The sequence below is a fragment of the Erithacus rubecula genome (assembly GCF_903797595.1).
Source record: "Erithacus rubecula genome assembly, chromosome: 19".
Lineage (NCBI taxonomy): Eukaryota > Metazoa > Chordata > Aves > Passeriformes > Muscicapidae > Erithacus > Erithacus rubecula.
The window spans coordinates 2,126,019-2,150,751 of record NC_136671.1 but is presented as its reverse complement, the minus strand read 5'-3'; the positions used below and the strand labels follow the sequence as shown (position 1 = coordinate 2,150,751).

General features: G+C 40.5%; 1 protein-coding gene across 1 annotated transcript in view; it reads right to left on the bottom strand.

Annotated features, from left to right (window-relative positions):
- CABIN1 (calcineurin binding protein 1) overlaps positions 1-24,733 on the bottom strand; it is a 106,609-nt gene that overhangs the window by 11,473 nt on the left and 70,403 nt on the right. The window contains exons 31-35 of the mRNA XM_079322756.1: positions 17,325-17,488; positions 15,344-15,440; positions 13,492-14,133; positions 12,979-13,053; positions 3,162-3,408 (exon numbers count right to left, since the gene is read on the bottom strand). Of these exons, the coding sequence (XP_079178882.1) occupies positions 3,162-3,408; positions 12,979-13,053; positions 13,492-14,133; positions 15,344-15,440; positions 17,325-17,488 (1,225 nt within the window). The remainder of the gene's footprint in view (positions 1-3,161; positions 3,409-12,978; positions 13,054-13,491; positions 14,134-15,343; positions 15,441-17,324; positions 17,489-24,733) is intronic.

The window sequence follows — 24,733 nt, the reverse complement described above, 5'->3', positions numbered from 1 at the left end:
AATTCACCACAAGCAAACTCAGGTGCCACTGAGATCAGTATGAAGTTAAATTCAACTTATGATGGCAAAGAACAATCTCCATTATTTCCCTCAGAAACAGGATACCCACTGATGTCTGGGTCCATGCAACTGTCCTCACTTGTATTTATTTCTTGTGCTTCTGAAATTCTCAGAGTTCTACAGGTTGAACTATATCTACACCTCTACTTCCCCTCCTATGGCCCTTTCACAAACATCTGAAATCACAGCAGGACATTCCCATGGCTTATGGAGTGCCACTACCCTGCACAACACAAAGAACTCTCTTCCCTAGCTTTCAATTTCTAAGTTTGGACAGCTTTATCATGACTTTGCTTTCATATTGATCTGCTTAGACAAAAAATTAATAGTGGGGAGTCTTCTACTTGGATTTTATATTCCAACTTGGTAAATAGCTGGCTTTCAGCAAAACACAGAACTTTAAGTAATTCCAGGTATAAAAAACATTCTCTTGGTATCAGAACTCAAATGTGAATGTTTTCCAGTTCATTCCTCATAAAGATCATTATTGCAATAAGGACAGTGAAGAAGAAAATGTCAAGGTTTTCCAGCAATTTAGAATCATGTAATACTGGAACAGTGTGACAGGCTGGAGGGACTTTACCTTAATTGTCCTATTTTAGCTTCCCCAGAGAAATGTTAGGCTGAGCTAGGAAGGCTGAGAGGCCCAAGTGCATTTATACCCAAATGCAGGAAGATGTCTTGCTGACACTGCCACCATCATCCCTCTGCTGCTGGACTCCATCACCACCTACTCTGTGCCAGTCATACACTAGACTAAATCTCAGGAAAGTATTTACATCAGAAATGAGTGGCATAGCACCAACAATGCTTGGAAAAACAAATCCTTTTCCTGGGTGAAATCAGAGAAAATGAGAGCTAATACTCTCTGATGTGTAATAGTTCCACATGAATAAGTAGGAGCAGGTAGAGGTGATGAAACAAAAAAGTTGAAAACAGTTTACTCTAGAAATGGGAGGAGTTTTTACACAAACAGAACTAATGGAAGGGAGATGAAAAAGGGTTGCAACAGAATTATAAATAATTCTTTGTAGAGGAGGTGGATGCATAGGAAGGAGAATTAAAAAGAAAAGAAGAAGAAGGGACACAGCAGTAATTGGTGTCTCTCTCAGCTAGAGAAATGACCTGTCAGGTAGGGCTGAGAGCCAGATACAACACATGCATTCAGCACTGAGCTCTGGAGAGACAGCCTCTTGATCTTCACATTCAGGAGTGCAATTCTGGCAGCTAACCCTTCCATCTCCCTCAAACCAGATGATGTACAGAAAACATCAAAGAAGAATGAACAATATCTAACTCTACAACCTTAACAAAGCCCAGAAAGTCAAAAGATTAAAATAAATGTTCCAATCACTGCAACATGGCCTGGGGAATTGCAGGGAGGAAAGCACATCAGAAATGCTCCTGAGTTCTGTTTGAAAACCAGAAGAGGTGAGTTCTTATCAGCATTGTCATTCCTACACCAGTTTCCTTAGTAAGTACAGAACAACTTCACCCAGGATTCATTTTTTCCTCCCCTGTTGTCTAGGCACAAACTCAAATTACTCCCTGCTGCACAAGCCAGACAAGATATCTTATGACACCAGGCAACTCCATTCTTTTGCTTCCCAAGGACAGTAACAAATGTAATTTACACACAGACTAAGCCATTCCATCCTCATCACTCCTCTTTTCTCTTTTCCCTTCCTAAGACAATCTCTCCCTGGAATTGTGAAAAAAGGAAAACTAGACAACTATAATACAACTGCTGATACTAGATGCTAATTTTCAATTTTGTTCTGTACTCAGAGATTAGCAAATTGGGAAAACCTATTTCTCCCTAACTTGCTCTTCACTGCTGATGAATTCAGAGTATGAGCACTCAAATACCAAGGCTGATTACATAAGGAAAGAAATGACATACCAGAAGTATAAAGACAAAAACTTTACAAAGTCCCAATCCCAGGCTAAGAAAGCATCCTGTCCCACAAATCTGGACACTATTTCCATGTGTCTTCATGCATCATTTCCCACAATACCTGTTCTGTATGTGGTTCATTCATAACTTAACTGGGCTCCCATGACTTGTCTAAGGCATTTGGTGAGTAGTGCTGGGCCCAGGCTTGTGAACAGATGGAGTGAGCCCAGGCAGCAGCAGATGCTTTTTCAGACAGTGTTTCTGCTAAAGTTGCAAGAAAGTACAGGCTATGGCAGGTGCTCTGCCACCTTATCATGCACAGTGTCCCACAAATATTCCCAACCACCTCTTTGGGCATCCAAGGCAGGTCTGAAATTGGGTCTAATCTTATTTCATTGCCCAAAGTGCATCAGTATCACCCAGCACAGAGATTTCTCAGCTGCTAAAGAGCCAGCCTGCCATGACAGCAGTAAAACAAGTGACAGTGTTCTCATTTATTCTTTCCTCATCTAGAAGACTGTACAGGACCAATTACATAATACAGTCATAAACAAATCACACAATCAAGCTGTAGAATAAATAACATTTGTTTGGTTTCTTCAATCCTTTCCTGTGCTCTAACCTGGCACATAACCACACCAGGGTTATAAATAACACATTCCAACATTCTGGTCCTGTCAGATGCTTCTTTTCTGAAATGTGAAATGTAATAGTGATGATAAGCTAACTTCCTAGACCATGTAGAAACTTGGTCATCAGTGTTATGTATCTTCACACTCACATGCTGGACAGTGAGAGCTGTGCAGCTAATTATGTCAATCAAGCACTTCTAAGACAGATGCAGGCTGCTCAGCAGTTTATTTAATTATAACAATTTAAAAATACTTTAAATCCTTTAAAACATTCAAGAACTGGATCTTCAACTCATTGAAAAAAACAAAGTAATTTTAACTTTAATCCTGCTACAGACTTCAATTCTTCAAAAGAGATGACTATTTTCAGGCTGCTATTTTATGATTTCACGTGAAAGTCAGAGTGGTCACCCTACAAATTAAAGCATTGATTATGCACAAGCACTCACTCCAGGACCAAGACAAAAATCTGTGTGGCAATCAGCAAAGGGGACAGGAGCAGAACTGAGGCACTAAGTCATTGCCATGGGGAACAGTGAGAGGGGCCACAGGCTGTGCAGGCTGAGACTCACCACGAGCAGCATCCCCCGTGCTGGGAGCAGCCTCTGCGCCCCGCGGCTCCTGCGACGACGAGGAGGAGGATGGAGAGGAAGAGGCTGCTTTGGATTTGGAGTGCAGGTCGTTGAGTCTCAGGAGGTTTTCAGGAGTCACAGTGTCTGGATGCACTGGGGTGGGATGCAGGGTGGCTGGTGCTGCAGGGAAGAAGCTCTCTCGGGTGTCCTTGGTGTGCTTTGGGGTTGTGGGTGCTTCTCCTGCCGCCTGCACACAAACAGAAAATGTCTGATGGCACCAACTCTGTGCTGCTGCAGTGAGAGCTGCAAGAGCACGTTCTACAGACTGAAAACACTCTCTCTAAAGCCAATATAACATAACAGGGACTCAATCTCTATTCTAAAGAAATCTTTTCTCCTTTATGGATTCATTTTCTGTTCTTTATGGTCCGTTTATCAAACTAGCACTCGAACACTTATTCACATTTATAAAGTTTAATTTAACACATCCCTCACAACATAACATACTTTCCTGAACTCTGTAATTAAGCATGAGTTACAATCTCCTGTCAACAGAAACGTATTTCTTTCATTTAAAAATATGTTGACAAGTGCTTGACCTGAACAAACAGATCTGCAGTGCTTTAAGAGATTTTGCAAATTATCACAAGAAATAATTCTTAGTGAATGATGTGAGAAGAAATGGAGAAAATAGAAAAATGTATTAGTTGGTGAAATAAGAGATCAGCATAACTCCAAATAATTAATTCCTGACAATTGCAGAACTGAGTATACCAAGGTCCAGCTGAAAAAGACTCAGGAAGATCTGCTGCCTGTGCACAAGTAAGAGAGGCACCAACACTCTTCTCCAAAGCCAGTGTTAAAAATTTAATGCAGTGTCATTTATTATACAGACAGAAGGTAGAAGTGGGACATAAATTCAGCAAAGAAGGGAATGAAAGTACCATAAAACTAGCATTTTCTCTGCAACTTTTATCAGTAATCAAATAAAGTATTCTTGCTTGTGAGGCCACAGAAAGCATTTATTTTACACTCTTTAGAGTCTTCATTTAATGGAGATTTATTGGACCATAAAAGATGCAGTTAGATAGAATTCTCAGATGTTTAATTGTTTGTCTCACACCTGTACCAAGATAAAAAACCCCTCATTTTAACCATAGTGATAAGAGTATGAATGTCTGAAACACAAACAGAGTTCAGCTGTCAAATGTAAAATCAAATTGGACCCTAATGTCCTAGATAACCAAAGATTTATTACAAAGCCAGAAAAGTCAGTAGAATTTCACTGAGGGAGCAGAGGAACTTTCAGGTGGAGAAAATGCATACTTAAAATTCAAAGGTAGAGAGCACACAAGTACATTAAAAAAAAAATAATTGGCAGAATGTATTTTTGAAGTTCCTGAACTTGATTAATTAATCTCTAAAAAGCATACAATTAAAATCTGCCAGATAATATGTGTACACAAAAAAAAAAAAAATTAATTAAAATACAGTAGTTATATTCACAACAATTACCACACTGGATCAAAAAAAGGTCAATTTTGCCTCTGAAAGCAGCAAGTTTCTGATGCTTAAAGCATCAGTTCCAAAACTAAAGGTCTTACACAAATGGGATCACACAAACCTGAAGGGAATGAAACTGCAGAAGAAAACCTTAAGCCAGAAGTGAGATCACTTGAGGAAATGTTTGCAGCTGTGATTTAAAGGGAAAACCCTTCACACCCATGCACTTCATTAACTTGCATAATGGATGATGTAGAACCTGACATTTCTGTGCTTGTATTGTATCCAGGTTTTTTTTCCAGAGAAACACATGAAGGTACTACTTACCTACATCTATGTTAAAAATGGATCTGCACCTCAAACTGGATTTCTAAAAAAATGCACAGCTATTTGCAGAGCCATAAAGAGGACATTTGGAAAGTAACTCAGCTGTATTTGGATGGTATTCAGATGAAAAATTATTAGAGAATGATTTTTTATGAAATAATTGCTGCTGAAGGGACCTCTGGAGGTCTCTAGTCCAACTCCCTGCTCAAAGCAGAGCTGACTTCCCAGTTCCATCAGTTTCTGGGGGCCCAGGGCCAGCCCAGCTCAAATACTGCCAGGGAAGGAGATTCAGCCTCTCCAGGCCCCTTTCTAATGTTTTACCACCTTCCCAGTGAACATTTGTTTCCAATCACTTCATCCAAATTTCTCTTGCTGCAGCTTTAAATGGTGCCTCTTGTCTGTCCTTCCTTTCTTTCTGCTGAAGACCACAATTCCATAACCTTATCCTTCACTTTTCATCTCCTCATCAGGATGAACTATCCCAGCTCTTTTTCCAGAGAACTGAAGCATTTTATTTACAAAAAAAGAATAAAGCTGAAACTAATGTGATGTTTCTGACTCAGGAAAACCATGACCAAGAATTCTAATGTGTAGTCAAGAAGTGCAGCCTTATACAAAAGAAAGCAACAAAAGATTATTGTGTTGATACTTTAAAGGGAACTTTCCAGATGTGACCTGGTGAAGAGTTGTCTCAGGCTGCTGTAAACAGACAGGTTCTCTTCAACCCAATGAAACAGAGACTTTGGGAGGAAAATTTTAAAAAAATCTCACACTGACTTTGTTTTCTCAAAAGAGGGGGTGGGAGTGGAAGGGAAAGGAGAAAGCTTTCTTTAAAATCAGAGCCAAGCATTTAAAAAACCCATTGTTGGCTACTGTGCATTCTGCAACTCACAGAGCCTCGAGAAAAGGGATTTAAACCTGCTTTGTGTATTTTTACTGCACTCAGAAACTGAAGATCATCCAAAAGCTGGAAGCCCAAAGCTAAAATAAGCACCACAGTGAGGCACACGTACTTTATAAGATTTTGGGTTTTGTGTAGGGGCAAGAATTCCAGCACCTCTGATCAGTAAGCGATGCTACTCACAGCAGCCAGCTCAGGGACTGTCACTAACTACACTGCTCAGGACTTCTGGGGCCACCCGTCATCATCCTGCAGCTCTCCAGGAAAAACAGGACCTTGCACACCCAGCTGAGAAAAAAACCCAGAAAAACTCACTACTGCAAGTCTTGGATGTACCAGAAGCCTTTTATGTTTACCTATCTCTACTGCTAAACCAACAATAAGGCACAATAAAGATTGTTTTCCACAGACAGACAGTAGGAAACTGAGAGGCAGTGACAAACCTTTACCAGTGTTTTATGTGGTTTCTCATCAGAAGATTATTTTTTAGTTTTTACTTTGCTGTGGTACTAAGCCAAAACTCAGCTCTGACTCAGAACTTCTCCTTTTCCCCTCTCCAATCCATCTCACCATGCTGGGTGCCTGTTACCACCACTGGTACAAAGTGGCTTTAGCCACCAAGAAGAAACAAATATTTTCTTACATTTAGTGTTACTTAAAGGACATGGAAATATAATTGAATTAAGATGAAAACTCTTATCTGACTTCTTCCTGTCTCCCATTGTAACTACAGGTCCCTCTAGCCAAGACTGGACTTCGTCTTGATTTGTTAAAAAAATGAGGTACTGAAGGGCATGCAGTACTACTTTTGTATGGACTACTACATCAAAGTGGACAGAATAAACATTTAAGGGTTATTTTTAATATCCAAAAAAGGTGTCATGGATGATCCACTGGTTCCATAAAGGGTTCACAATCTTACTTCTCTTCTTTAGAAAACTTAGTAAAAACTGTTTTTCATTCTGCAGAATGTATAAAGCTTAAATGAATAATTAGGATGGATGTCAGTGTGAACTCTTTCTGACTTAGGTTACAAAATCAGTCTCTTTATTTGTTAGAACCTTGACTATTTCAGCCTTCTCCTCAAAGAGTTCATTCAGCTTCAGAGGTGATGGCCAAACCCATCCCACGTTGAAAGCTGAGTAAAAACAAGTAAGGAAAACACTGGAAATCCAGCTCTGGGACAGCCTTCCACCAATAAAATTAACAGCAAAAGTGCAGAATTTTTTCACAGATGTTACTGGAAAAAATAGCTCCTTACAGTTTCCCAGCAAGGCATTTCAGCAGCAGCTAAAAGAAATCCAGCATTAAGATAAAAGAAATCCAGCATTGAGATAAAACATGAGAAGAATTTTACTTTGTAGCCTGTGAAGTCATAAACCAGAGAATGTGACCATGGGTTTAGTTTTATCATACTTACTGTTTTTTCAAAACACATTCTGAAAAACAAAGAAGTCCTACAGCAACCTTCCTGCTCCTGCTTTTGGGAGGGCTCAGTGCTCTGGTTGTGGGAAAAATTACCAACCAAATGTTCCAAAGAAAGGGAAAGTGACAGTTTTCCCAAGAAAAGTTTCCTAATGAAAGATGCTGCAACTGCAACTGTTACATAACATTTTCTTGTGATTTTTCTTTTTTTTTTTTTTTTTTTTTTTCCCAATTACTCCCAGGGCTGAGTTTAGCACTCCATTGGGACTGAAGTCAGAAACCAACTCACACTAAGGTGTTCCTCTTTAGAAGGACACCAGCACATCCCCACAAAGCCTGGAAGCTGTCACACCAACTCCTGAATAATATGCTGGCCACATTCCACAGTATTACCACTTCAGTTCCTGCTCAGTATTGTGTTTTAATTAAATTATAGCTACCTATTATTTTTTTCCCCACTCAATCTCTCTACAGCATCATTTGAAAGAAATCTCATTTGGAAATTTTCTTCTAGCTGCATCAGAAATACCAGCAATATCATGATCAAGATTCTGAAGAACCTTGTATTTCCCAAGACGACTTTATATATAGAAAATAACAAAGGTTTATATACACATGATTGAACTCTAGCTTAACTAAATCCCCCATTAACACAAATGCATGCAGGGGCTTAATGTCCTGCTCTACATAGGCAGCCAGACTGCAGCAACACTTCATACACAAAAACATCATTACTGGACCAAGAGAGACCAGGTAGCAGGATGAAAAATATTAATATACAAAGTAAAAGATAAAAAGTGACTTTTCTTTCCTTCATGTTCACTTAATGATTGCTTTCTGCAGGAGACAGAAGGAGGAGAGCTGTTAATTATATCAAGAATACACCTCCAGGATAGAGTGAGAGGGGGATGCCATGGCAACTGGCAAATGCAACAGTGAACAAAATGGTCACCCTTTGGTAGGAGACCATGAAAGAGCTCGTCCTTTTGTCCCCCCCCATCCCCACCTCCTCCTTCCCCCTCCTTTCTTGTCATCTTTGCTGCATTAATAAAGCATACAGACAACTCAGGAAAAACAACTTTTTCTGTAAGCAGTCTCTGACGTCTTGATGTGCAGGAAGAAAAGATGAAAATTAGCAGCATGTGGGTGGAACAAAAAGGGGGAGAAAACACATGAGGTAGAAGATGATTATTTTCTAATTATTTAATATTCTCCTAATCTCCTCCCATTGCCAGCAAAGTGCCTTTAGCTGCTTCCTGAAGAGAACAGCTTGGTGGTTTGTTGCTTTGTGGGTTTTTTCAATGTGAGAATTTGAGAAGACACCCAAGGCAGTTCAAACAAGTCACTCTCAAGTTTCCTCCTTGAAGAAAAATGCCTGAGAGCCCATGTCACTGCAGTGCTGACTGCATTCCACAGCAAAAGGGGAAAAAGCCATGGGAGTGCCCTCTAGCTTCACTCACAGAAGAAAATGTTCTCCTATTCCAAGTGAAATATCAGATTCACTGTAAGGTCCAGCACAGGGACTGCAGCACCAGAGCCAGGATCCAGAGTCAACCTGAGCTTGGTGTGTGTGCTTTCAGCACAGCCCTCACAGATAAACCACCCATGATCCCAGAAAAGTCTTCAGACTACTCATCACCAGCCTGGGGAGAGGCAACCACTGGTGGGAGGAGAAAACAAGTCCCCAGTTACCTGGTTTGGAACTGGAGAAGGGCAGGAACAGCACTCAAGCAGCACCTTCCCTAGGAACTACCACTTTTGTATTACAGTAGCAGCAAAACTTTATAAACTCATGGATCACCCTGGCAGCCTGCCAGGAGCCTGAAAGGCTCATTTGCATAACCTGATTGTGTTTATAATAAAATTCATTGTTTTGATTCTGGTGGTAGCTTCATGAAGCATCAGTTTTAATTAGACCTGACACAGAAATGTGCTGATGTGTTTTGACTGTAGGTTGAGACAGGGAAATGGGGAAAGCATGAGGAGTTTGGCATCAGCCAGGGGAGAAGGTGGCCATGGGGGTGTTACTGTGGAAGGGGTGAGTGAAGCAAAAGGTGAAAGGGATGATTTGGGCAGTCAGAACCAAGCAGGCAGAGCTCAAGGCTTGGCAGATGGAGCAGGAAAGAGCAGTTGAAAAATTTCCTTTCTCTCCCTGACACTTCAGGGATGGAGCTGGTCCCAGAGCAAGGATTTTTTGGCTAAGGCAGCAGTGAGTCTTAAATAACTCAGCAATGTTGAAATAGCCCCTTCTCATGACATTTGGATGATATAGTGTACCTTGAAGAGCCAATAGAAATTTCAGCTCCTACAACACTACCCGTTACCAGGGCTTTCTACACAGAGTCCCATCATCTCAGGGGTCACAACACAGGACCAGAGACTCCCTGGCATTTTGGAACTTTGCCCCTGAACACTCTTGTATTTTTAGAGATGTGAAATCCAGCCCTGTGTGCAAAGTTGATTTTTACAATGTTTTAAGAGTATTTGTTTTATATAAATTCAGTTCAGGATTAGTGATAAATTAAATCTCAACACACAACCACAGAGTTTTAACTGTCATGATTTTCAACACTGGTGAAAAGTGCAATTTTAGTATTAAGGAATTCAGTATTAAGTCCACAGTAATAGAAATACCTTTCCTGATTGAAGGAAAAAAGAAGACAGGTGGGTTCTTAAACTGAAGTATCTCCACATGCATTCATAGAATATTCTGGGCAATGCAAAGTTTCATCCTACCTTGTACTGCAATAACTTTCCCATGTCAATATGTCCTTAATAGCATAAAATGAAGAATTTAGTAAGAGCAATTTTAGGTAGTCAGTGGAGCAGCTTATTAGGAATTCTCTAATTATCTAGAATCCTTACAACTGCTTTCTGCCAACATGTCCCTTCCTTGGTACCCAGGACCACATATTTAAGTTCAATGCTACTTCAAAATCAAACTGCCTCAATCTTTCATCCTCCCTCAACAAGGCCTCCTTCATATTCCATTTCCAGGGACCATTAATTTCATATGAAAATCACAGTTGGCAAGACTAAAAATATAACTCAGAGCAATAGATGACTGCTTTCAGGATCTCTGCAAATCTTATAGATAACATTCTCAGACAGAAAAATCAAAGAAAAGAACAAGAAACCTTCAAAATGCTGCTTGATCAGGAAGTCAGTTAATCTCCAGTGTAACTTCAGTTACTTGACTGCTAGTGACCACCACTGGATTTCCACATTTGATAGGTGTATATCAAAAGTCTTATTCACACTTAAGGATTTAAAGGGAAAAATGATAAAAAGCGGAGGAATTACTTTTGGCCACACCTTTCTCCACAACAGCAGTAATATCAGCATTTTAAAATGTTGCATTACAACTCTAAATTGTGAACCAAAATGTGCTGAAGCTGATCAATATATCACTAAAAAAAAGTATTAATATGGAATATTGAAAGAAATGTCCCAGCAACTTAGAACACCATTTTATATCAATGACATTGGGAATCTCCCAATGGAAAACCCTCCAATTTCTCCAGTTCTCTAGGAGCACTGGAACTTATCATGGCAAAGTTTTGCACCACTGACTTTTTCTGCCTTCTTCAAAGCTGGAAGCCAACCTTCCCCAGCTACTTCCCATGTTTTGAGCTGACTTTGTAGGTGATGTGCCTCTCACTGGCTTGAAACACGTTAGCAGTGCATCACTCAGAGCAACTAGAGAGGATTTCTGCAAGCAAGTCACAGGGTCACAGCATTGCCAAGCCATTGAAAGATTAGATCTGCTCCCAGAGGTGTAAGGAGCCACTTGGTCCAGTTCCACTCCCTGAGTGCTCAATTGTTTCCTGCTTGTGCCTGCAGAGGCACAGGAGCAGATCTCAACACAGCTGTTAAATATTTAGGTTAGAAACTCTGACTGGTCTGGAAGAAAGTTGAAAAGCCAGAATTTAAGTAATGCCTAATTTTGGTAGCAAGTGAAAATTTTCATAAAGATACCATGTAATGCCTGCAACTTTAAAATACAACAGGCAGCTGAGAAAGACACACAAAGGTGGATTTTGTGCCTTTTTTGCCTTTTTTTTTTTTTTTTCCCTGTCAATTACTTGGGCTGAGTGACTGAAGAACCACAGGCCCTGCAAACCCACTCAAACTATCCAGGAACAAAGAATTTACCCTGGCTGTGGCAGCTCTGTGCATGACATCATTTGCTTACAAAAGGCAAATACTTGCCAATTTTAAATAAAACAGCATTCAGTCTGCTGAAAACAGACAGATGTCTACAAGAGTGGCTATTCCTGTGTCTCCACACTAATTCACAGTGCTGTAGGAGCAGCTTCACACAGCTTGCAAGATGCTGCTAGAAGCAGAGGAAAATGAGACTGCAGGATGTAATAACCTCGTTAGCTGGGACTGTTTCCTAGAAGGGAAAGCTTCCAAGTGCAGCATGTGAAGGGGTATGTTTTATTTCAAGTGATTTAACAGGAAATCTTATTGCTTCCAGTGCTGTTAAATACTAGCTCACCTATTGTGTCTGCTCTCAAGATTAGTTTGTGTGGTTTTCCACCACTCTCCTGTTTTGTCACACGCCTGAGAACTGGTGACTCTGCTGGAAGAATTGGAATAGCAGTGATATTCCCAGAACCTTCAAGAAAGCCCAGCAAGGAATTGGGTTGATAAAGGAGAATTTGGTGAGTGTTTTTTAAAAAGGTGAACACATCCAAAAAAGCAACAGTGACATTACTTTTTAAAGAAGCTTTCTAGCAAATTCTTTTTAAAGTCAGAAATCACAGTGTGCTTACGTCTATTTTTTCCCCAAAATAAACTGAAAAAGACTTACCATGCTGAGCTAACATTTATTTATTTAAAAAAATTTAAAACCTGAAATACCAGACTACAAGCAAGCCAACACTTCTACTAAATACCTCTTGACATTTCTGTTCATTTCTATAGTTCAATGGAACAATGTTACTGACTTCCTGAGGGGCACAAATTGGAGAAAGTTACTTCCATGAAAACCTAATAAAGAAGTAAACCTACCTTTCCTCTTACATCCTCTCCTATTACTCTGCTAAAAGAGGCACTGAACAAAAATTATGGAAAATACAAATCTAGTAAATACATTAGGGCTTCAAAATGAATACCAACATATACATCATTCATCCAGTTTTCCTCTTTGCTTTGATTTCACTTAAGGACTAATAAATAATGATTCCTTTAAAGCTCTTCTAACTGTTTGCTGGGTAAACCCAGAAACTAGAAGCTAAAAACAAAGTGAGTAACAGTTTGTTTTTAACAGTTAAAGAAAAGCTGTGTGGTATCTCTGGAGTAGAATGCAAAGGTTGGAGCCCTGAGGGAGCAGAGAGAAGTAATTGCCATCCATGAAATGCTGGGCTGTGATGTGGACATTAGGAAAATTATAGTATGCCATAAATAGTTCAGTTTGAAGATCATTTGGGGTTTCCCCAACAGCTTTTGGGCATGAAAACTATCCTGCAAGCCTGACATAAACAGCAGCACTGACTAATAAAGGGGATGATCTTCCTGCTAATGCAACCCAACTTAGATGACACCAACACAAGGAAAGTGGGTATTTCTAGATGCTGCAGACACTCAGCAACAGATTTACCTGTAGAGACTCATAAAAGCTTGTGAGCAGCACTCAAAGGCTTCAGAGCTTACCTGTTTCTGTGCTGATGCTCCCATATGCACCTGGCAAAACTTGACTGCCTGTTCGAGTGCTGCTTCTTCATCCACCTGAACAAAGAACCACAACTAATGAACTCATAATTACTTAGCTCATCTATAAATCTAATTAAATTGAGATGAAATGAGGATGTAGAACATGAGAGCAAGGGGGAGAAGCAGCAGTTCTACAGCAAAACGCTGACCTGAAATCATTCAGGAGCACATATCCAAAGATAAACACTCATCTCTCTCAGTTCAAACTAACATTTAGCTGAACAAACATCACCTAACTGGTATTAGAGCTCTTATCTCATTTCAGAAATTCAGTTTCAATACATGGAGGGTCCTGCTCCCTATCCCCAGCAATGGCCTTGTCAAGAGAATGGCTCTTTGGGAGGTCTTTATCTCCCCAGGGCTGATTTCACACTGCTTGATTTAGCACATCCTGTTAGATCCTAACACCATGTCTGAGGCCACACAGAGAAGTGACAATTAATCATACAATACCTGTTTAATCAGCATGTATGTTTCAGACATGATCTTCTCAATTTTGCCCAGGTCATAGGCCATAACCTTCTGACCTTGCTGCCAGACCCGGTAAGCATCGAGCAGAAGTGTTTTTCCAGACTCCACGTCCTCGAGTAATTTCCTCTTCCTGCTTGACCTCTGCACAGGTTCTTCTGCAGGTACTGCTTGAAGTGCTCCTTTAGCTGCCTGCTGCTGATGTTTGGAGCTGATGCTGAGCTCTTCCAAGGAGAGTTCTGGAGTCCTGCTCTCTGGAGCTCTGTCCCTGGAGCTCCGGCCGGGCTGCAGGCGCTCCGGCTCGCTGCGCTTGCAGGGAGAATCCATTTTCTCAGGGTCATTGCAATAGCCATCCAGATCCATGGGCTCAGCTGAACCAGGCCCAGCAAGCTCTTTAATCTCCTTGTCATTCCTGTCCTCCTGTTCCAGTATGTCCATAGCATGAGGAATTTGTCCCTGGGTCACCTCCTTCACTCCATTTTCAGTGCTGTGTACTGCTCCATCTGATAAAACTGGCTTTTTGGGAAGGACATCTTTGCCCTCTTCAGCACTAGTTTTATTGGAGACGTCTGTTGTCATCCTTCCTGAAGCAAGGCTTGAAGTCTTGGAACCCTGATCTTCTGAAACCTTAATAAAAGAAATCATTCTTCTCTGTTACCACTGAAATCAGAAGTATTTCAGCACAGCTGTGACTATTACAAATATTGACGAGCACCTTTGATTACTGCTTCTGCTAAAGAAAATGCATTGTTTCTGTGTTCATTCTTTTTTGTTCCTCAATATTAATTAATCCAGGCCACAGATCTTACAATTAGAAGTATTTTAATAAGTGAAAACACCATGGAGAAGTGTCAACAGCCCAGGCTGAACTGAAGCCACAATATTTATTTTCCCTCACTACTTCAATCCATGCTAAGGGATCCAACTAAATGAAATCCAAGGTTTTAATTGCACAAGTTTTTCTTCTAACATATTGAAATCAAAACCAAATCTGTTTCTTTTGGCAGCTGCAGACCAAGCTCAAGTTTAAGAATTTTTTCCTTTCATTGTTCTAACATAACCTTCATGTTAATAGATCAAGAAGTAGGCAAACCCTGCTATAGTCTTTTACTTTTTGTACCTTTACTTTGGTGGTGTTACAAAGGCAGAAAACCTCAGTACATCATCTCTTCTTTCAAAAACTGATAATGATACAACTCTTAGGTCCAGATTTATGAAGAAACTATTTCATATGGTTTCACCCAGTGTTTTTGACAATGTTTTCATTTAATTGTTAAACCTATAGTCTGTTAACTTGGAAAACCCTTAGGAACAAGCTCTTCCTCAAATGTATTTACCACCAAGTAAAGCTCCAATATCCAGATCCCTTAACCTGGAAACTGATTAGTTTCTATATGAATTTTAAAAACTAAATCTAGATTATAATTATACATAATAATGATTGTGGTGCTGTCAAGGACTAGAAGTGAAAAGTGTCTAGGCAGGTAACACGAAGCTGTCTGGGTTTGTTTTGCAAGAGCAATCTTATTCATTTTAAAAGGAAATTTCCTATAGACCCCACCTGAAAATGGAGCTCTTGTACACTACATGTATCTGCCCTTATTTGAAATTTAAGGGACAGTCAAACCAAACTTACTGCAATCCATATTCAAAACCTGTGTTTATTACTGAATTTCAAAATCAAAAAGCAACAATGCTGGAAGAAAATTGTCCATGTAGTGGCATATAAACAAAAGAAGTAAGTGGTTATAAATGCAGCCCTTCAATCTCAGGACATGTAAGGAGTGAAGTGAACACTGCAAAAGCAAATTCCTAAGTGAGAGGCACTGCTGCTCACCTGTGTGAGATCGTTGAGGGTGTCCTCCAGCACCTTCACTGTGAGCACAAAGGCTTGCTGGGCCAGCACCTGGCGATCTGCATCACGCAGATACTTCCTGTGCCACAGCAAGAGAGCAGAAATGAGCTCAGCTGCCAAAAGCTTACAGCACTCCACAAGCAAGAAGCAGGATATCGAAAGAAAAACAAGAAAAAGCCAACACAACCACTTTCAAACATAAGAAACAAAGAAAATACCTACAGGTGCATACTGAAATATAACTATACAGCTCTGTCTACAGACAGAGGGAAGGGGAGAAATGGGAAGGCACCAAGCAACCAAACCCAGAGCCAGCCAGGCAACAAGAAATACAGTTTTCTTGTATCAAGCTTTCTGTGCCCCTCAAATATCAGCTTTTTATTCAATCCTTTTTTTGAAAAAGAGTATCATAGTTATACAACACCATGCTGAACTCTCAGGTGATTTTCATGTTCTGGATAAAGCGTGCATGTGAGATTAAGGACATCAGCAAATCCTCTCTCTTTGATCATATCAGTTGCCTTTGGATTTAGGATTTTTAGAGCTAAAACATGTGTGTGCTACTACCTTTTTTCTCTAGTCAGGATTACAAAAAATAATACTGTATGTGTAAAACATTCACTCCATAGCTTCATTTCATTTACTAGAGCACTTTCAGTGTATTTGGACACAATGTTTTAGTCTGCTTTCAAGCAAAACACTTCCAGCTGTCAATCCCACCTAATTAACTTAATGGAAAACTCAATTTCTATTTCAGAATTAGTTGGTTTTAATGAGAAGCCTAGAAATCAAGTAAATAACTCTGAAGGGTACCATTTCAGTCAAAAGACCAGCATTTTAAACACACATATTTCATCTATCATTTTAGGTTAAATTGGTAATTTTGTTATCTTTTGCCTGGAAAGCATACTTTAAACATATGACTCCTCATTAGTTCAGTAATAACTAAAACCTCCCTATTTTTAAAAGTAGGCTTGTTCCAGGCATATACCAGACACACCCAGAATATCTGCATTTCTGAGTTCCTCTAACAATTGCAGCTCACCACAGCTGGCACTGGCTGATCCAACATGTCAAATCACTTGTTTTTTTAATTCAGTCTAGACTTACAAATAGCATAATATTTTTAGTACAGCTATGGGTTTGCTTAGGACAGAATTGAAACCCTCTATGGTCCAACTCTTCTGATATGTTAAAAGTCCAAGTATTTTTGGCTTGAAGTTTGCTGAACAAGTGGTGACATATTCCCAGACACACCACAATCCATGCAAATTCACATGCACTCACACTCAAAAACACATAAAGAAACCCTCAATGCCTCCAACTTTTTGCCATCAATCATTCAAGTTTCATTTCTTAAGCATTTGCCAGAAACCAATTTCAACATTTCCCACAGGACAACCTAGCAGAATTTTACCTCAGTTGCTTCAATGTTTTCCTTGGATGTTTATTTTGGTCTTCCCATTGATACGAGCCCATATATAGCTCACACTAAATAGCTTCTTTTTTCTTAAATAAGGTTAATGCAATTAAAATTAGATCACCCCTGAACAGGATAAGCTTTTTAAATAGCATCAGCTGCCAAGAGGCACATAACCATTGTTCAGGCCACCAGGGATTACAGGAAGGCAGGATGCTGGGCTGTGACCTCCTGCACTGTGCTCAGCTCTTACACAAGAGCGAGCACAGGGTGCCCAAGTCACAGCTCTGCTCCTCCAGAGAATCCCTCACGTGACACAGCACTCTGTAAGCCTGATCAGCCTTAGAAGGCAGAGAAACTCCAGGCTACACTATAGAATCACAATCCTGAGAAAAATTAGCCATCATTCCACTATATCCCCAAGGGAATCTGCCTAAAGACCTTTTTTCCTAAACAAAGAGCAGCTTTAAATAAAATAGTCATACAGCGAAAAGATACACTCGAAGCTTTACAAAGAAAAGGCTTAAAATAAATCTATCATACTTTCCCTGATCAGGGGTCCTCTGCAGCATAGAGGAGACTTTGAGCAAGGTGTTGTAGTCCTTGAGCTGGGACAGCACGTTCAGCAGCAGCACGATGGAGCGGTTCATATGAGACGCGAAACTGCCCGGGCGGTCGATCTCATCCACGGGGATGCGCCAGATTCCCTGCAGAGACAGGGAAAGGGAAACCTGAAACAGGCATCCAGCTGAAAAGGACAGAACCATGAACAGTCAGATTCTGCATGTTGAATTTCACTGAGGGCCAGGGGAATAATGGATGGACAAAAGCTGCGGTCCCCAGACAGCGAGATGTGGATTTAGACCTGGATTTGAAGTCAACTGATTCCTGCCTGGAGCAAAAGAGGAAGGCTCACAGGAGCCACAGCACACATTCAAAATATGCTTCTGAGCTGCTCTGAGAAAAAGCAGGCAAAGCCCAAATTATACTGTGCATTTCCCTTCAATGTCAATGAACATGCCTAAGTCACAGCTCAACTAACCATAAAAAACAAGGAATAACTTGAAGTAAGTTTTCCTGGCCTGAAAGCTCTTAATATGCAGTCACAGCAAGTTTCTATCTTCAAATAATCTGTTACTAAACATCTTAGGAACTTGGTTAGTGCCTTGATATCATCAGTGTTCACTGTGGACAAACCAGACCAATAGGAAGCATCAGATTCCTCAGCAGAATCCATTTTCCAGTGGCAGACTCAAATACTTGGCTATACATCCTTCTAATTAAATTTCTGGGACAAGGGAATCTTTGGGGAGCAAGGCTGGAGACTGACAGCCAATATAATTGAATCAGGGTTAGTCAGCTCAGATTTTGCCATGCCTAATACACCTAATGAGATTGTTTTCAGAGGTGTTTATTGTGGGTGCTGTCAGCAGCACACGTGAAAAAGTGAACTGCACGTACTACCCTGCTCACATGTTAGGATGGGACATACTATGATCATTCACAAAAACTGCTGCTGCATCAGTGCAAACCTTCCCCTTGTGCTTTATTCAGTTCTGAAGCTTTTCCTGCAGCAGCTAAGATGAAAATCCCCTGATCACATAAACAATTTTGTGGCAAGTACCTGACTGAGAAAGAGTTTGACTTTCCAAACCTGTTCAGAGAGCAGGATATACAAATATTTACTCCTTTATTTTTGTTTAAAGGTCATGCTTCAATTTGTTTATCCTTACTTTCAATGTGATCAACACTCTTCAGAACTTAATACAAAGTAGAAGCAAAGAAAATGATTACTGCAATCATAAATGACATTTGACCAGAAAAGCAGATCCATAACCCCTGTGTAAAATGGACCCTTTCCTTGCATGTCTGCAGAAAATCTCTATTTCCACTCCATAAGGTGCAGAGGAACTTAGGAAGAAACAACAGAAACATCAGTGGTTTAATATTAGTGCTTTTACATGGAAAACAGTGGCTTCAACTAATATAATGCACAGACTAATCTGCCAAATTTTCTTGCTCTTCCTTTTCCTCATGCCCTCAACTCTTACTCCCTAGTGACCACAACAAAGCTGTTCTTCCTCTTTGCTCCCTGAAGCTTTCTTCCAAACTCTTTTTTGTAGCTTCCCTTTTCCAGAATGTTCCTAAAACTGTGCCATGCCCAAGCTCCAGGCACAGCCATCACTTCCTCCCATTCCCAGCACTAATGTCCACAAACACCCCCTGTGTCCTGGTGGACCTGTCCAGGGAGCTCATCAGCTCCAGATCCTGCAGGTGACAGTTCTGTAAACCAGCACATATTCTATTTAAATAGAGATGCTTTTTCTTTGCCCAAACCATACAATGGCTCTCCTTGCAGCCTACAGATGAAACACACATTCTGGAGCTGCTATTTTTTGCTTCTCTGCACGTATGTAAACTGGGTTTCTGCCAAATCCCAAAACAAGTGAATGCCTCATAATGGCACCACATTGCAACAACCTACTTAGCCAATTTAACTACACAAAACAATTTATGGTCAACTCCAGCACACTGTAGGAGTGGAACACTGCCAATGTGTAGGTAGGTTCCTGGTCTTTTTCAACATTATCTCATCCTTCATTTGAATCAGGAGGATCACTTGGATCAGATACTGTATCTGGAATAAGATGGAAATAATTTTGCAGCTCCTTCTCACATATCCCATGTACACATTTTAATGCTACCCTGGAAAACACAACAATGTATTAGAACTACTTTCAACAACAGAATACACAAACTGCATCCAGAAAGCCAGGAAAAGTCCCTCAGATAGAAACAAAACCCTGTATTTTGGAGAATGCTGCTGTCTTCTACAACAGGGCACATTAGAAGAGGTGAAATTAAAACTCATATTTGGAAATCCCAAGTTCACCACTGCAATTACAAAAGTAGGACTGATTTTAAAAGGAAAGTCACTAAGTTTTCATGTGTTGACTTGCAGCTTTATAAATGCAAAACAGCCACAGTCAGGGGTCCAATGTTACATACCTGCCTGTTCCACAGGCAGCCTCCAGCCAAAAGCAGAAAGAAACCTGCCACCAGAGCAATCTTCATTCCATCAGTGACTTTATTAAGCAATATGCAAAACTTTGATGGCAAAGTGAGTTTATCATAGTTTATTTCATGGAGCTTTTAACACCGTGATTTCAGTCAGAATCTAAAGAATGTCTTGGTTAAATCTCTCCCAAAGAGAAGTTTAAAGCCCATCAGGCATGCATTTTTCCTTCCTAAATATCAATAAACTTCAGGAAGAACACTTCTAAATTCAGATCATATGCTGCAACTTTTTTAAAGAAGTTCAGTGTTAGGCTTTTATTATTTTTAACAAAACTTAAGAAATACACAAATGCAAAGTTTGTAAAGATATAACTGGGGAGAAGACCAGGAAATACTATTCCCTTTGACTAAAAGTTTTTACATTGTCACTTGAAAATGGAGATTGGTTAGCAAAGTACCTCTCTTGAAAATACACTCACAGAAGAATGCAGATCCTTGTGACAACAATTCCTAGCTGTTTGAAAGATTTTATTGCTGGTTATGGCTTCTCAGGGTACCTGGCAAAATGTCTCCAGCTCAGATTTGACATCCACCGCCCGCTCGTGTTTGCTGGTCACCATTCCCACTGCTCAGAGTGCTCCTCCCTGCTGCCACAGCCAGCAGAGCTGTTTACACCAAACCAGAGCAAGGAGTGAGACACTTCCAACAACTCCAAAATGCCTCTCAAGATGCAAAACATCAGGCTGCTCTCCATGCCTTCCTGGCAAAACAAACATGCTGCAAGAGTGGGGGCGGGGGAAGCCTGCCACACACTGCTAGGAAAAAATAAATCTGGGACTAGTGAAAACCCTGCAGAGAACTTAATACTGAGCATTACATTAAATATAAAACTGAATCATGAAACCAGGCTACCACAATCCTGGTGACACTTGTACAATTCTTTTTCAGCCTGGAAGTGCTGCTCTGCCTGCCCTGGCAGAAGTGCAGGCTGGGGAGGAGGGTGAGCAGCAGAGAACTTAACACTGAACATTACATTAAATATAAAACTGAATCATGAAATCAGGCTACCACAATCCTGGTGACACTTGTACAATGCTTTCTCAGCCTGGAAGTGCTGCTCTGCCTGCCCTGGCAGAAGTGCAGGCTGGGGAGGAGGGTGAGCAGCAGAGGACGGTGCTGGGAGCAGAGCTGCAGCACTGTGGCACTTTCTAGTTCAGTCACTGAAAATAGAAAGGAAGGAAGTGCTTATTATTCCACCACGCTGCTTACTCCAGAGCTTTAGGGGAGGGGATTCCCTGGGGTTTAGGAATGCCTCTCTAAGGAGGAGAGGCTGACAGATCCCAGCAAACCCCAAAGCTCCCTGGGGATGCTGTGCTGCCAGGCACAGCTCCAGGGTGAGCCATTTTCTAAGCACAGATCAAACTTTACTCCCTCAGAGCTCCATGGCTTCTCTCCTCAACGAAATGGAGAAATGCAAGTCATGCTTCAGATGATCCAATTCACATATAACAAGCAAACACATAAAACCCACACTAATACAAATAAAGACTTCCACTACTTAACTCCCTCTTTTTCATCCTCCTTTTTTTTTTTTTTTAAGGGGTCCTGGAAGTTCAAGTTGCATGACATACAACAAACTGGATTCCAAGTGACCAAACCAAAACCATTTGTCAGTCTCAGTAATGTCCTGCTAAGAGCCTGTAGTGAAAATAATTTAAATATTATTTTACAATTGCTAGAAAGTATGACAGAACTAGCAAGCAAACTAATTAAGTGGTTCAGGGAAGGCACCAATTAATAATGCAACAACCTACGTGATATTTCAAAATCATGAAGTTTAACTAAGCACAGCTGTATAATCCCTAGAAAGCTCCCACTTTCCTAAACTTTCTAAAGTCTCTGCTTTTATATAGGATTAAGCACAACATACTGAAATACTACCAGTTTTACTCATGTCCTGTCTTAGTTACTTATATAATTGTAATGTCTTGCTCTGGGTGCCTGCAGAGGAAAGGAATATGGTTCAAGCTGAACAGATTCAACACACATGGTTTGAGACCTCTCTGTCTGCAGTGAGGAAGGGCCAGCAGAGACCCCTGAACACCCCCAAGCTCCTCTGTGAGCACTGCTTTGTTTAGTGCTCAGTTAGGAGTGTGTCTTTGCCTGACTCACAACTTCCTGCTACCTCTGAGCACAACCTTTAAAACCACTGCCCCCTCCCCCATTTAGCAAATTACTAAACTACTTTTCTTTATCCAATCTTAACATGCTCCTGTATCTCTTACTATTTTACTCTGCCACCTGATTTTGACTTTTCTTCTTTTCTACAGGTAATTCTTTTATTTTTCTTCCTCAATTCCTCATTTCATCCACACTGCTATTCAGCCTGTAATGGAACAATTCTGCCTCTGTGAGCAGGAATGCAAGTGGGCATAAAAGTATTAAGAAAGGAAAGCAGCTATATTCAGAGTATTAAAACTATTATCTCCAGGGGCCTGTGCCCTTGCTTACTGTAACTTAGCTGATTTCAGGAAAATCCTACCAACTTTTTCAGACTATAATCATTACATAGTAACAAAATATATTTAAAAAGTATGATAATACATAAATTACATTTAATCAGCCTGGAAAAGGAAACAGAAATAAAGATAAAACTGCTGCAACCTCCTTTCAATAAATCAAGAACAAGCAGCATTACAATTCCTAGTCTACAAGGCAAATATTGTCAATGCCTTATTTTCTTATCTTTTAAATACACACACACTTGGAAATGAATAAACACCATATATGCATTTTGGAAGAACTGTAGAATTCTGTAACTTTATTGCAGCAAGACAGCAGCATGAAAAAATATTGACAAATGGAAGTGCTCCACATGTTCCAATCATCATATGCTGATAAGGAAACATAATGGACAATTTTCACCTCTTATTTCTCTCTTCAAAATACAGTGTATTTGCAGGGTCTTACATTTCAGACTTTTCAATTTCCAGAATAATCATTTTACAGTTGACTTGACTTTAAATTGGTTTTAACCCTATGAAAAGAACACCCAAGCTTAGGGAGACTGTGAGCATGAGTCAGGGACATCCACTCAGGAGGCAGGGAAAGGGAATGATTTCCTTGCTGCATAAGCAATTACATCAAACCAGAAATGCCTTGTTAAGAAGATGAGTTCCAAGTTCAGGTGGAATTAATGAAACAGAAACTGAGGGCTGCAGATGGCCTGTGCAGAGCTCTGGGTTTGGCCATTTGCCAGGCAGAATCTAGAGGTTTATGTTCACCCGGTCAGGAGGCTTGAGGAGTTTTTACTCAGATGGTTCCCATGTACCATGTGATTTCACAACCATGTCAACACAGAGTCACATCACTGGTTTTTTTTTTAAAGGGAAACAGCTAACTACACTGTAAGAAAAGGAAATAAAGAAACCATTCTACTGCATGGCTATGATAGAAAGACAAAGAAAGCAAGGAGAAGCAACAGAGCAGTCTCTTCAAACCTGTTTTGAAGGTGCAGTCCTGCTCAAACAATAACACAGCTGCATTCCCTCCAGAGCTGTGCACAGTGTGCCTCACACAGACATCACCCACACGAAAACCCAGCAAACACAGGAGCAGTGTGCATAATGCATCATCCTCTGCATGGAGGTGGCTGCTCCTGCACTGCTTTTCCAGCTTAACACCAACAGTGCCAGGCCAGAATCTTTCTCCAGGGTACTCCAAGGATTTCCTCTTGATCAGTGCCTCATTCCTCTAACCTGCAAATCTGGGGTGCTAAAGCAAAAGGAGGTTTGAAGACAAAGTTGTGGAATACTGTTTTTTTTTAATTTTCCCCCTTTTTTCTGTTGCCAACATTAACAAAGGTTCCCTTTCAGACAGCTGGACAACTTCTCAAGCTGGAAGGTCAGTTACTGATAAAAAAAGACTTTGGAACAAATTACTTAAGTAGATTTATCATCTTTGCTCTATAAGTTGCTCCCTTTTACCAACTGTATTTTAAGAGAGAGAAAAAAAGGGATTGATTAGGAATTTTATTAAATTACCAGCAATTAAGTTTCATTCACCATGCCCTGCAGACAATTCAAGCTTGCCAAAGGGATGCAGAAGAGCAGAAGCCATCCAGAGACTTGGGCACTTCCATCTGCTCAACAGAAAATCCTGAGGAGAGTCTCCTCACCCATGCTGGAGTTTCAGATTCTGCCTTTGTTACCCTTCAGTACTTTGTACTGCCTTCAGTACCCTTTTCTGAGGTGTATTTTGGTTTTATGCCATGTCCCTGTCTGAAACAGTTTGGAATTTTTTCTCTGGAAGGTATAAAGCACAGAAATCCAGAGAACACAGACTGCTTCTAAATCTTCTAACACACAAATAATTTCATGCAGAAATCTAATGAAAGAATATAAGAACTTTGATGGGAAAACCTTTTATCAGAACTTTGAATTTCTTTAGTCATTTTCTGGGGCCAGATTTCCAGGTAGGTAGATTTCTATACCAAAATAAATGGCCAGCAGGGCACATCATTGACAGGGGTTCTGGTTTCACCTAATAGACAGCCTTTCCTTGTATTAAGGGGATTTTCCTGCTAAGAACTTTTCTGTGGATCTGCTACTAGCATCATCTACATCTGCTTGGCATCAGGTGCAAATGGTTCTAAAGCTAATGAAACAAGGCACAGTTTGGAGCAGCTCTGGTACAGTCCATCCTGCAGCCTGGGAGTGGGCAGGCTTCTGCATCAGCCCCCTAAGACACAAACAAACTCTCATTTTTTTCACAACATGTGGCAATAGTTTAATCTAACTCCAGACATCTCTGATACAGACACACACATCTCACAGAGAGAAAAAGGCATTTAGGGGATGTGGCTCACCTGAGCTATTACAGGCTCCACGTCAGGATGAGATGAATTACAAGCTAGAAATTACTATTTCCTTTCA